Genomic DNA, 14311 nt, shown 5'->3' on the forward strand with positions numbered 1-14311 from the left:
CTACTTGGTATTCCTGTATAGGACCTAGTTCAGACTCTTATAAAGAAGCTGGCAAATTAATTAATGTCTCAAATAAGTATTTTTTTAACATATTACTAGGATTTAAACTGGTTTAGGATTTTTTAAAAGGAAGAAGATTAACATTAAGAACTTTTTAAAAGCTCAAGATATTTAAACAAATCTACACAGAAGATCCACAACAAAGATTTTCATTTGTTTTATGAACACCTAAGTTCCACTATGTGTAAGAACAATAAAACTTTGTACTTGTAATAATAGGTAAAAGACACACGTCAATAAAATCTTTAGTGAGCACCTAATATGTGCCCGACTCTGGAAATACGACATGTAGAAAATTGGGTCCTTCTACTCTATCAGGAAAGACAAACTTAAAAACAAACAGTATTCAATAGAAGCGTTTCAATAGCAGCAGAGAGGCTAAATATAAGATACAGTGAGCACCCCAGAGAAGAGAGTCCTTCTCCAGTGCCATATTCTTATTCGAATTCAAAGAACAGAAAGATCCCTACTGGCTGGCAATTCCACTGAACTCTGAAGAATAACTAAGATTTGACTGGCAAAGAAGGGAGGGAGGATAGTCTAGTGGCAGAAAGAGCATAACCATTGGCATGAAAATAGAAAGGTAAAGAGTGAAAAACAATGCAATGGAGATACATCAGTTATAAGCTAAATGATGAAACACTAAATTTAAGGAAAGGAGTGACACATTGAAAGTGCTATTGTTAAAAAAAAATATTTTTAGAGCAATATGAATGCTGGATTGGACCAGAAACAGAACAGAGGCAGAGAAAGCAGTTAACATATTACTGTACTCCAGGGATAAAGTAATAAAGGTATAAACTAGGTTGATAATGAGAGTAGCCAGGAAAAGAACTGATGAAAAGGCAATTGTGAAGATTGATTGGATATATGTAGACAAGGGGACGACTAAACAATAACTGAGATGTTTAAAACTTGATCCAGAGATTAATGACATCATTAAAAGATTCAGAGCTATCAATGAGAAGAGTAGGCTTGGTGAAGAAAGATTTAAGTTTTATTTCAGGTTGAATTCAAAGAAATTCCTAACATTGATGTAAAACTAACAACTTAAAATACTCAGACTGAAAAAAGGATACAGGTGAAGTCTAAGGAAATAAAATTAAACATACATATGTATCTAAACTAATGTTACCTGATAAAAGAGTATAAAACTGAATGCTAACTATGAAAATCCATGTTTGAGTAAGAATCCTTTGAAGAAATCACAAAGCTAAATGTAAATGCAGTAATTGCTACTCTATGGCAGAGGCAGTGAACCTCTACTTACTATCTTACTACTTAAATACACATTTTTAAATATAAAATCACAACATAGTGAATTAATATTTCATTCTACATCAATACATCAGCACTAGAAAAATGGAAATGAGGGACTGGAGCTCTGCAGAAATGTGAGAACTGGAAATCAACTTGATAGTTACTGGCACAGAGTAAGTAGATAAGATTTTAAGGTAAAATCGAAGGTTAAACTCAACATTGTTGGAAGAAATCTCAGTCCTGCATTATGCACACCAGTATCAGCAGTAATCAGCAACAAAGCATTCTACAGAAACCTCTATTACTCTTCTAAAATATTTATAATGTATACTGAAATACAGATATAGATCACAAGGCAGAAAACTCAACCAGGTACTTATAAAATCAGAAGTGATTAATGCCCACCAACTAAAGTGAAAATCTACTCTAGACCTCAGTTCCAGAAAATGAAGTTTATTTCAGCTTCAATACCGTTCAGCATTGTTTTCTAGCTATGGGAGTCAGCAGGAGAGGGAGGCTACTCCAAAGACCAAGACAGGAAATTTGACAAGAACACTGCTTTTTCTCCAATATGGATGACATATTTCTATACAAAAAGAACAGCTAAAAATTAAGTAGCTTTTGTAATTTCTAATGAGAGGGCACATTCAACCAATAAACTTCTAAATATAAGCTGCTTACATTAAAAATGGAAGTACAATATGAGATTAAGTGTAGTTATGGCTTGTAAAGTTTCTAAAACTTCTCCTGACAGTGAAATTTAAGATGCCTGATTAAAACCAAAAAGATAAGTGAATATTTCCAAAGACTAATCAATAATCTAGCAAAAACATTTTAGGTATTACACGCTTTTTTGAGAAGTTAATTAAAAAAACACTATTCAAAGGCTATTAAATCAGTGGGTCAATTTTAGGTTTTATAATTTAAGTACTTAAAACAAGCAGCATTCGAGAGATTTCTTAAAAGGTTAAAATTTTCTTGAGATTCCTTTTAAAAAAGTTTTATTTACCACCTTTCACTATCTGTCGTCCTGAATTTGCCCAAAACGAACTCCTTGTTCTCAAAGTCGCAACAGGGGAAAAAGTATGAGTTGATAAAAAAGAAATGAGAGTGGAGAAAACATGATAAAAATTTTAGTACTTGGTATTTTAAAGACTGTAGCTTCAGGGACTTAAGGAATGTGCAGATAAATTACAAAAAGATATTATGCAAATGATTATGCATAAACTTTTGCTTAAAAGCTTGTCAGGTAAAACAAAATACGCAATAAAGGCTATACCTGTGTGTTGTCAAACTACTGAATTCAGTTAATCAGGAAAACATTGATAAGTCAACTAATTCTTGCAACATGTCCAAACTGAGAGGGGGGGGGGAAAACAAACTTAAAAAGTCTGTTACATGTATTTTCTCTTCCCACCTAGGCCAGTATTACATTAATATAAGCATTAGAAAATTTCCTCTTTCCCCAAGCCAATACAATTGGGTTCCTCCACGAGTGTGATAACTTTAAATTTCTATCTGACAATTTTAATAAAATATATTGATGTAAACCATTATCCAATTGTACCCTGACCTTAGCATACAATAACTGTGTCTTTCAGAATTAATTCCATACTAAATCGTGCAAATTGCACTTAAAAGATCCTTCATCTTACATAACTACATTACCATTTTTAGTGCCAAAAGTTTCTTTCATTCTCTATACCATGTTTTTAGAATCTAGAGTTTGCTATGCTTTAAAATAAACCTCAGCCAAATAAAAAGTATGCTATAAATTAAAGACTCCAAATTTATGGAACAGAAAAAGAACTACAGACCGCGCTATATTTTTACTGGGTGCCACATTCTGAATTCCAGATTTGTCGAGCAATTTGTCAGTCATTTCAATCCATCCAGTCAACTTTGTAAACAAAGGCTATAAGCCAAGTTTGATATGAGAATTCAATTAAATAAAACTTAAAACGGTCATCATTCACCAAACAGGAAGCAGTAAAAGGAAAATGCCACCACACACCTTTTAAAAAGGCAGCAAGGCAATATTCATAAAATACAGAGCCTTAAGTTTCAACCTCTGTAACAAGTTTTTGTAACAGTCTTAAATAAAATACAGCTATGATCTTCCACATACAACCAAGGTAACGTTGAGCTAGTTTACAAATCTTTTCATTTTAAGGGGAAGCTATTGCTATTAAGTCAGATTCTAAGTAATTCCAAATTGCCCAGTAAGAAAATAGAGTCTATGTCTTGTCACCTATTACCATCACTCAAAGATTGCTTTTTATGCAGAACTCTACGTGGTTGTGTTGCTTTTGGCCTGTTAAAGGCAAAGCAACATTATCTCTGGATTGCCAATAGTTTCTCCTTATTTGGCTAACACTGAGCGATCCCAATCAGGCTACTATAAAACTTTAACATGCACAAAGCATCCATTTTGAGAAAAGTTTGTGAACAGCTTTCTTTTTTATCACCCCCAAAAGGAAAATCGGAGCTTGGTAATTGGTTCTGAAAAGCGTGCCCAGTGTTTATTCTTCTCTTTCTAACCCCAGTGCACACCCCAAGACGTGGGGCTCGAGGATCTCTGACACTGCGGCAAACTCTTCTCCCAAAGACACTTCAGTACCTTTGGGTCCGGCGGTGGGTAAGCCCTTTTGAGCACTTCCTTACCTTACCCATCTCCATCCCCTCCCTTTCATCCGGAGCAGATCAGCTAATTACACCCCATTTCCCCCTCCCCAATGACCAAGAGTAATAAAGGAGAAAACAGGAAATCATCCGCTCAGACACTCGGCTTAGGGCTCCTGATTACTATTATTATCATCATCATTTGTAATCAAGCCCTAAAAACTACAGTAAATTCAATGCCCACCTACAAGCCAAAGACGTCCATCTGTTCAAGTGTCCCTAATGCCCCTCGTGGGTCGTTTTCTTTAGCATCCCTCGTCGTCCAAGTATATCACTGACATCGGGCCCAGGTACAACCCCAATACACCCCACCCCGTCTCGACCCCGAATCCCAGACACACGTTCACAAATGGCCCTGGCGCCCCAAGCCGATCACAGTCCCTTTTTCCTCTGCCCCGGAAATCACCCGGTTCCTAACACCAACATCAACTAGTCTGAAGGGGGCCTCAAGCCAGAAGCCCTCCCTCCACCAGTTCTCTTCCCCCTCCCTCGCGGGAAGCCGCCCCCTCACCCCGCAGCAGGGAGTCTCCCGCCGCCCCCAGCCTCCAGAGGCCGAGGGTGGGGAACAGGCCCCAGCAGGAGGCCGACGAGAACCCGCAGGGTCCGGAGACCCGACGGTAGGGTGCACAGACCTGGTGCAGAGCAGTGAGTCCGTCCACATTGGCGTAATTGATGTCGGCGCCGCGGTGCAGCAGCTTGAGGACCTCGTCTGTGTCGCCGCTGGAGCAAGCAGCCAGGAAGACGGCGCCATCGTCGAACTTCACCTTGGTCTTCTGGCGCTTCACCACGGGAGGCTCGAGGTCCGTCTCGGAGCCGATCCAGCGCTTCAGCTGCTCGTTCCGCTTCTGCTTCGCGTCCGCCATCTTCATCCCCTCTCCTGCCGCCGGGTCTTCTTATCGCGAGGGGGGGGAAGGGGGAGGCGGAGAGGGAAGAGAGGGGAGGCAGGGGGTGTGTGACTGTTTCTATGAGTGCGGGCCAGAGGAGGGCTGGGAACCGGGAGGAGACGCTCGAGACTTCCAGTATCCCACAGAGCACTGGGGCGGCGCGCCCGGCCAAGCGGACCTCCCTTCCTACCCCAGAAGCCCTCCCGCCCCCGGCCCAGCCACCCGTCACCGGCGGCCAATCTAACGTAACTTCGCGAGATCCGGACAGGGAGGCGCCCTTCGGCCACTGCGCATGCGTCCTAGTCCTGTGCCCGCCCCAGGAAGAGCGCTCCCGCGAACTGCGGCGGGGGCGGTCGGGCCACCGGAGGGAAGCGGGTGTGGTCCAGGCCGCCCGGGCTGCTGGGGGCTGGGACCTACCTGGAAGGGCGGAGACAGGGAAGGGAGGTTCCGCCGCTTGGCTGAGGGCTCCTGGGGTTCCGGAGGCCCACAGTCGGGCGGTACCGCGACTCTACCGGGCCGACCCGCCTCCGGGGCTGTCTGAGCTCTGCAGAGTAGTTCGCTCAGGGCGGAGGATTTTCCTATTGGCTGCGTTATAGGGATGGAATGGAGGATAGGTCGTGAAATTCGGGGCTTGCGATTTTCTGGGGAACTCGGATAAACTTGGGCTTGTCAGTATTGCTAAGAAGCTCTCAAAAGTGGGGTCTCTGTAGTTATCCCACTCTGCTGGCAGTTACCCAGATCTCAGTCATAGGTGACCGCCTCATAACAAGGGTTGACCTGCGGTTGATTGCGGCGGCTTCCTGCCAACCTTCACTGCAGAAACGTCTTTCCTCTTATGCTTGTTTTTTTGTTGCTTTGTTTTGTTGTTTCTCTGTATTTCGGGTCCTCTCACCCTTTCTTCAGTGCTCTAAGCCTGCCTTGTATTACCAATGAGCTTAGCTCAGCCTCGTTACTGGTCGTAACCTTTTAAGGGATTTCTGGTTCCTGCCCCATCGCTTTCTAAGGATGGGTAAAGACCCAGCTGCTTCTAGGGTTCAAAGGAATGTTAATATTACGCAATTAATTCAGTTGGTATTTATTGAATATTTACTATGAGCCGGTCGTTGTTCCAGGCACTGGTGATCCATTGACCGTAATGAGTTATTTAAATCACCTTTTGAAGTTACGTGACTGAAAAAAAAAAAAAAAAAAAGACTTTGTAAGTCATTATAATCATTTAAGAAAAGGTTTGTTTGTTTTTTTAAAATCTTTTTGTCTTGTTTGACACCACACACAAGACTTGTAACAATAGCTGAAGTCTTTCAAGCCATCTATTGGCAGTCTCCACCAACTGATACATTTTTTAAACACTCCATTGTTTTAATCCACTATATGTTTGTAGAATATTTGGAGCTAAAAGTAAGACAACTCATTACTCTTTACTGTTAAAAGTCTATCATCTAGACTGATTCCCCAAAGATCTAATTAACTAATTTTACTCAGCAGCAGGATTAGGATTTTTTCCGCAAATGTTGTGCACCTGTACTGGGTCAGGCAGGCATTGTTCTAGATGTTGGGGATGCGGCAGTAAATAATTAAGCTTTTCTTATCCTCCAGTAGAATACACTGCAGCCTATCATACTGAGAAATAGAATATTTGAGTAAAATGCAAGTAGGAACCCACCTGCCTGTAAGACTGAATTTTCTGGAATGCAGAAACTAGGATAATAATAGAACTCAAACTAGGATAAAAATGTTTTCTCTGGAAATATTGTAGAAATAGGAAGTGAGTGTAATATGCATAAAATGCACCAATGGTAATATCAGACCTTTGAATAATGATGGTGTTAGGAGCTGAAGAACTGTTAGGGCTAAAATATAAAATATCTATTCACTTTAAGAGCTCCAGAATCAGTTCTTATAATAAAGGAGTGGAATCTGAGAACTGCCTTGCCAGCCCTTCTGTCTACCTAGAAAAACTGACAAACTTATCCTTACTATTTCCCAAGAATGTTATGGTCTATTTGGTAGCTCTGAAATAAAGATTGGTATCTCAAGTTTTCATGTGGACAAGAGTTTGATGGGAAATATGCTGTTTCTGATTCAAGTATTTCAAAATGTAGAATTAATAAAATAATAGTTTATTAATAAACCATAAATAGCTAAGTATCAGTTACCAAAGTTTACCAGTCAAAAACAAAAACCCACCTGGGCTACTGTATGCAAATTTCTTTGAGTTTAGCTTTCCTTCCCCAGTTCCAATGGACAGCAAGTTCCATGTTAATCTCTTTGGAAGCAGTCTTAAACTGCCCCCTGCTTTGCCTTATAAGGAGGATTTTTTTTTAAACGTATTATTGAATTAATACTGAAGTCCTGTGGCTAATTCTAGAAGAGGAAAAACTTCTTATTTAAAAAACAACAGAAAGCTAATCATTTCATAATACCTTAGTAGCTGAGTGAACTTCAAACTTTAAGCAGAAGAAAGGAAAATACAAAATAAAAATTAAACTATATTTGGTACTGGTTTCCTTTGCTGCAACAAATCATCAGTCATGTTGGGGTCTTAATTACATGCAGGAAGTTGTCAAGAGGGAATATATTTTTTCAAGATTTTATTTTTAAGTAATCTCTATACCCAGCATGGGCTTGAACTCAACAACACCAAGACCAAGAGTCAGAGGGTCAGCCCTCTGAGCTAGGTAGGTGCCCCCAAGAATAAGTTTTGATTTTTTTTTTAAGATTTTATTTATTTATTTGACAGAGAGATAGTGAGAGAGGGAATACAAGCAGGGGGAGTGGGAGAGGAAGGAGCAGGCTTCCCGCTGAGCAGGGAGCCGGATGTGGGGCTCTATCCCAGGACCCTGGGATCATGACCTGAGCTGAAGGCAGATACTTAATGACTGAGCCCCCCAGGGACCCCTATATGTTTTTAAAAGCCTAATTATACCACAGATATTCCTACTAACCATTAATGTATTTGTTAATTATGATAAACTTGAAGAATTTTTAATTAAATGATTATTTTAAATGCTTACACACATGAAGCTTAGATATTTTTCTGTTCTCTCTCTCTGATGTACCATTACGTAAAGAATCCAGCAATAATATGATACTACACTTATAGTCAAGTTTATTATTAGAAAAACAACTAGAGAGGGACGCTTGGGTGGCTCTGTCGTTTGGGCATCTGCCTTCTGCTCAGGTCATGACCCCAGGGTCCTGGGATTGAGATCTGTGTTGGGCTCCTTGCTCAGTCAGGAGTCTGCTTTACCCTCTGCCTGCTGCTCCCCCTAATTTGTGCTCTCATTCTTCCCCACCCCTCACTTCGACAAATAAAAAGAAAAACAACTAGAGAATATAGTAACAAAGGCACAAAAGCTTGTGTGTGTATGGCCTTAACTTAGTACTAACCTATACAATGTGGAGATTTGTTTATTTTTTTACTTATGAATGAATCTAAACTTGAAAATATATTCGATTATATTGTGATATGTGAACATAGAACAAGAAAAGGAAAATTTTAAAGTCAGCCCAAGCAAAAATAAAAATTTCAGAATTAGCCTTTTGTTCAGTAAAAGACTGGTGAATTGCCAGATAGTAAAATGCTTTTTTACATGTCAAAAGAAGTTAATCTTAATTATTAAAGAAAATAATTAAGGGTGGCTCAGTCAGTTAAGCATCTGACTCTTGGTTTCAGCTAAGGATCTCATGGGTCCTGAGATCAAGCCCCACTTAGGGCTTTGCACTCAGCAGAAAGTCTGCTTGAAGATTCTCCTTCAGCTCCTGCTGCACACACTCTCTCTCTCTTTCTCTCTCTCAAAATAGATAAATAAATCTTAAAAGAAAAAGAAAATAGTTAAAAACTCTTGAGATCTACATGGTTTCTTTGCTTAATTATAGCTCATTACTTTCCGAGCCTTCACAACCTTCATAATACTGAAGGTATGTATCACTAATATAATCTAGGATGCTAAAATTTTCTATAAACCAACTTTCTGTTCAGTGAATCTTTTTCCATGTTAACTTTTATTATACAGCTGGAAATATATTTTGGTACAAAGTGTATGTAAGATATTGATAAGTAAAGTCATACATTTAAGTTCTCATCCCTAATTCAAATCTGAGAATCTAATTTACTTTTATACAGTTGAGAATAGAATAGTCAACAAGGCAGTTTGGTATCATCACCTATATTCTACACATGGTCTAGACTCTCTTCTACTATATAACAATCCTTCCAAATGTTGTTTTTAGGAACCTAAAGGAAAGTTTACAATCTTCTAGCATCGTAAGATATTCAGTCCCACCCACATTGTTGACTGGGACCAACCCCGAATCACCCTAAGTTGCTTCAGACTCTATACTTTTAGATCAACCATGATTCCTAGGTCATAGCATCTAATCCCTTGCCTTGACGCTGGGTTAAAAAGTTAGCCTCACTCCCCGGACCCAATGGCTCACTACTCTGAAAGTCATCTTGCTTTTAACTCTTCAGGGTAAATGCTCCGTCACATCTGGCTTCATCCCAAGAACGTAACCTCAGACATTTACTTGTGGCTGATATTCTCATGAAGTTGCTCTGGTGCCCATAAATAGGCAATCAGATGAATGTCTGGCAACAATTTTAAGTACAGAAATAGAGCTAAAAAAATGATGACTTGCCTCCATTGCACATGACTTACAACCTGTATCATGGTCAGTGTCAGAACATCACATGGCCATTCAAATGAATTTCTCAATTTAGTGTTCCCCAAACTTTGTCATGATTTTTGCCTGATCCAGAAACCACAAATACTATTAAAATGTTTCCTTTAACCTTTTTAAAAAAAACTTAGCTTTATTTTTGAAAATAGATTTACTTTAAAGGAAACATGTCACTTTTTTAAGTGAAAAACATTTCCAACTGACATAAATAAAAGAAGACCTTAAAAGCAAATGCAATGAAAACAAAATGTTATGCTAGTTAGGTTACCTGCCTAGGTTCCCAGCCCATGGCCTCCTCTCAATTTGTTAAAACAGGAAGATTGGTAAGTGTTGGGAATATTAGCATCAACCTGTTATTTTTCTACATAATATCGTAAAGATTAAAGTGTATTGAAAAGAGAATAGCCTTTTTGCTAAGTGCTTCACTGACATTTGAACATCCCATCCATCTAAGATTACTTCGTGTACTACCAGTCTACATGTCTCACACTTTGGGGAACAGTGGCTGGCTTTAATTACCATGTATAATAATAATTATAATTAATTTTGTAAGGATTACAAGAAGGGCCTTCATGACACACCCACCTCCAGGTGTCAAGGCAGGCCATTGGAAGGCCAATTTATATGAGAGTATCTATGAGCTCCAGGAGAAAACATGACAGGAACTTCACAGCTAAGGGTCACCTCCGTAGCAACGAAATTACAAGAGCCACTAAATTCTGCTCCAACATCTGAAAGGAGAGTTTATATTCATGAGCTCCATCTTGGAGCACTGGCTTTTATCTGAGGGATTTATTCAAATGTGCTTCAACTCACATCATAGCAAAAGCTTCTAAATTCCTCCAGAAACCAGAGTTCAAAAAAACAAAACAAAACAAAAAAAACATTCATAGCAGAATACTAGTGAGAGTGGACATGCAGTGACAACAGACACAGCATCACTGGTAATCACAATGCTCAGTTGGGGGGTGGGTGGAAATAATGTATCAACTTGATGTGGTGGTTTTCGGATTAGATGAATAATGTTTGCAAGAAAAAATTGAGATTTTTGTTTCTTTTCTTGTATTTGCCTCTTTTTCTTTCCTCATTTAAGCTGATAGCACTCTTCTTCCTCGCCTCAGGGGTTGTTGTGTCAGGGGAAAAAAGCAGAAGTTGCTTTCAAAACACTTTCCTTCCTAGCTTGAAACGGCCACCCCCAGATTACTATTTAAAAGACTTTAAGACTAGTAATCTGGTTGGAAGTAGTGTGCCAGGTAGCTATGAGATTTATGGCAGCCACATTTACATAGTATTGTAGATCAATATGAACAGAAACATTTTTCTGAATTTTATCTTCACTAGAACACTGTTAATTCATAGTATCATGAATTATTAGTTTCATTTGGGGTGGAGAAGGGGGAACCAAGCAGAGCAGTCTTCCCAATCTACCTTTGGGTACTGTCATGGGAAAAAAGGACCTCACTGAGAATTATAAAGTGATGCCTAGGCTAAATGAATGAGAAAGATGTTGGTGGGTCTCTAGAGCAGTGAGGATCTGCTACCTGATCCCTGGAAATGTCCCTGGAATGTGACAGGATCTGAGAGGGAATGGCTGAATGGCTGCACTAGAGAGGCCAGAACCTATGCCAGGGAATCTCCTTCGCCAAACATAGCTATGCCCCAAACTTGGCAAGTGTTATGGTCTGAATATCTGTGCTCCCCCCACCCATTTATCTGTTGAAATCTTACCCTCCAAGGTTCTGGTATTAGGAGGTAAGGCCTTCAGGAACTGGTTAGGTCACTTGTGCCCATTTGTGCTCTCTGAGGGCCCAGAAAGCTCCCTTGTCCCTTTCTCCTAGTGAGGGCACAGTGAAAAGATGACCATATATGAACCAGGAGGGGAGCTCTCACCAGACACTGAATCCTCTTGGACCTCAACCTTAAGATACAGTCTTAAGGTACAGCCTCCAGAACTGTGAGAAATAAATGTTCATTGTTTCTCAGCTGCCCAGTTTATAGTATATTGTTATAGCAGCCCCAATAGACTAAGGTAGTAGCAGTTTGGTAGACCCGAAGTTGATCAGTCAATTGTTATTCTAGGTTCTGGGGATACAGGAATAAATAAATAAGATGCCTGCCTTCAATAAGTTTACTTTCTACTGGATAGGGACAGAAAATGAACACATTTTACAAAAATAAATAAATTCACACATTGTTGAGTGTAGTAAAGGAAAAAATGCAGATGAGAGAGAAACTAAAAGACAATGTCTGAAGTTTCCGGCAGTTGGGGGTAATTTGTGGGGTAGGGAAGAAGGGATTACTTTAATTAATCAGGAAAGTTCCAAGCTGAGGGACTCTCCTGGTTTTGTGGTGCTTTGCATTATACAATTTGGTGATTCCTTTTTAAGAAAAAAAATGGACAATTTCAAAAAATTAAGTATAGGGCCTTAGAAGGGACCCATTCAAGTGAGAGGTCCTGAAGTTTGACAGTAAACCTACCGCTAGCTGGGACCTGAATGTCAAGAAGCTACCTGAAGAGATTGTGCGGGCCAGTATTAAGTAGTGTGCAAACATGACTAATAACCACAGTAGCACTGTATACTGTCATCTCAGAAATCTGACACCCTAGTAGAGGTGAAAGACCACCAAGAAAGACCAATATAGATTTCCCAGGTATTAAGGTTGAAATTAAGTTCTTTATAGAAAATTAGAAAAAAGGAGGAATCTTTAAGTGAGAATCAGTCCCAATACTTGTGTAAGGAGTTCTGCATATAGTTCACATGGACCTCATTTTCTATTGGTGCTGTAAGAAATTATGACACATGTAACAACTTATAACAATACCCATTTATTATCTCGTAGTTCTGCAGATCAGAAGTCCAAGTGGGTTCAGCTGGGTTCTATGCTCAGGGCATTACAAGGCTGAAAACAAGGTGTCAGCTGAGCTGGACTTTTATCTGGAGGCTGTGGGGACACCATACAAGTTGCAATTGCAGGACTGAGGTCCCATTTCTCTGCTGGCAGTAGATAGGGAATCATTCTCAGCTCCTAGAGTCTTCTGTTTCTTAGGCTTGGTCCCTTCCATCTTCAAAAGCAGCCACGGTGCTGGCTCTCATGCTTTGCTTCCTCTGTCTCTGACTTCCCCTTCTGCCACAAATCTGAGAGAGGTGTCTGCTTTTAAAAGCTGCTGAAATGAGCCAATCTCCTTATTTTAAGGTCAACTAACCATATAACAAAGCCTAATCACAGGGATGATATCCCATCATATTTATAGCTTCCAAGGGATTAAAGCAGGGTTATCTCTTTGGTACTATTTTCGAAATCTTACTTGACATAGGGCTCAATAAATAATAGTTCCTTACTATATTACATTTCAGTGAGCATTCCCTGATCACTTCCAATAATCTAAGAACTAATTTAAAGGAAAAGAATAAGATATTGTCTTTTTTAGATTAAGGGGTTTACACATTAGTGGAAGAAACTGATATCGAAACAGGTAATTTTAATATGATGAGAGCTAATATTTACACAGAATTTACTAAGTTTCTATTGTCCTGTTATAAGCACTATGTGTATATATCATCCTATAGGGTAGGGAAGGGATAGAGAGAAAGCAGTATATACTCTGGAAGCATTGAAGTGTGTACTTTAGTGGGCTGAGGGGAGGGACAGATAGGCATAACCTATCAGGGAAATCTTTGAGAAGGTAATTCATCCTCAAAGAAGATAGAAATTGTTTAGGCACAAACATGATGTGTGTGTGAGAAGGAGATGGGTGATGGGTAAGGATTGGGGATTTTACATGCATAAAGGCGGAAAAAGGGACAGATTAATAGTACCAGAACACGAAACATCAAGAAAGTCATAACAAGATCCAAAGCTGGGAAAATAGTAACCTTATCACAGAAGATCTTATATATGAAAAGGGGACATATTTACCATAAAAATGGTGGGGATGATGGAAGGATTTGTCAAAGGGTCACACAGAATTATTCAGAGTAGCTCAGATAGCCCTAGATAAAATGTGAAGAAGGCTTAATTTATCTGTGAAACATTTCTCTCCTCCTCAAGTATTTATCCTGTGACTCATTCTTGCTATTAGCAGATTTAATCAATACTTGACACAAGCTGAGAATTAAGATCTTGGCTAATTAAGGCTTAAAATATGACCTGTCTCATTTTAAAAGAAAATTCTCAAAGAATGAAAAACCATCAGTGCAATGATAAGACACCCAAACCCTCATATATTTAGATCAGAATGGACAGTTCCTTTTTTTTTTTTTTTTTCTATTGGGTAGGTGAATTTGAATGGGGTTGTAGAGGGAAGTTAATGGAATGGTGAGAACTGTGTGTCTTGCTACTTTCTTCCTTTGTCCCTTTGTCCATTCTGATTGCATCTTTGAACATTAGGCATGTCATACTGGCTTGCCCCCAATTATGCTTTAGTTGAGTGGTCTGGCTAGACTAAATGACCTTGGAACTTATAGAAAAAAATATATTTCTACCCCACCATCATAACATAAGATCAATCAGTGAAGACTTGCTACACTGCTCTTAAGACAGTGGAGTCTTGTAGTTAAAAATTAATACTAAAAAACTGGAGGACAATTAGATATAAAATAATATGTAGAAAATCAGTTGACTTCTTCTAAATTAAGTATATACACAAATATACATACACACATACATGGTGTAGTGAACATCTTTTTTTTTAATTTTAAAAATTTCACCATTCTGGTCTGCCTTCCCCCTTTTGTTAATAG

The 14311-nt window shown here is 39.3% G+C and overlaps 1 protein-coding gene across 5 annotated transcripts in view; it reads right to left on the reverse strand.

The window, feature by feature from the left end:
- The window catches only part of PPP1R12A (protein phosphatase 1 regulatory subunit 12A), a 151557-nt gene extending 146432 nt beyond the window's left edge, over window positions 1-5125 (reverse strand). For all 5 annotated transcript variants that reach the window (XM_059186418.1, XM_059186416.1, XM_059186417.1 and 2 more), the window contains exon 1: window positions 4635-5125. In XM_059186418.1, coding sequence (XP_059042401.1) covers window positions 4635-4871 — 237 coding nt within the window. In that variant the 5' untranslated portion in view covers window positions 4872-5125. The remainder of the gene's footprint in view (window positions 1-4634) is intronic.
- Window positions 5126-14311: the final 9186 nt, after the last annotated feature.

The sequence above is a fragment of the Mustela lutreola genome, chromosome 8 (assembly GCF_030435805.1).
Source record: "Mustela lutreola isolate mMusLut2 chromosome 8, mMusLut2.pri, whole genome shotgun sequence".
Lineage (NCBI taxonomy): Eukaryota > Metazoa > Chordata > Mammalia > Carnivora > Mustelidae > Mustela > Mustela lutreola.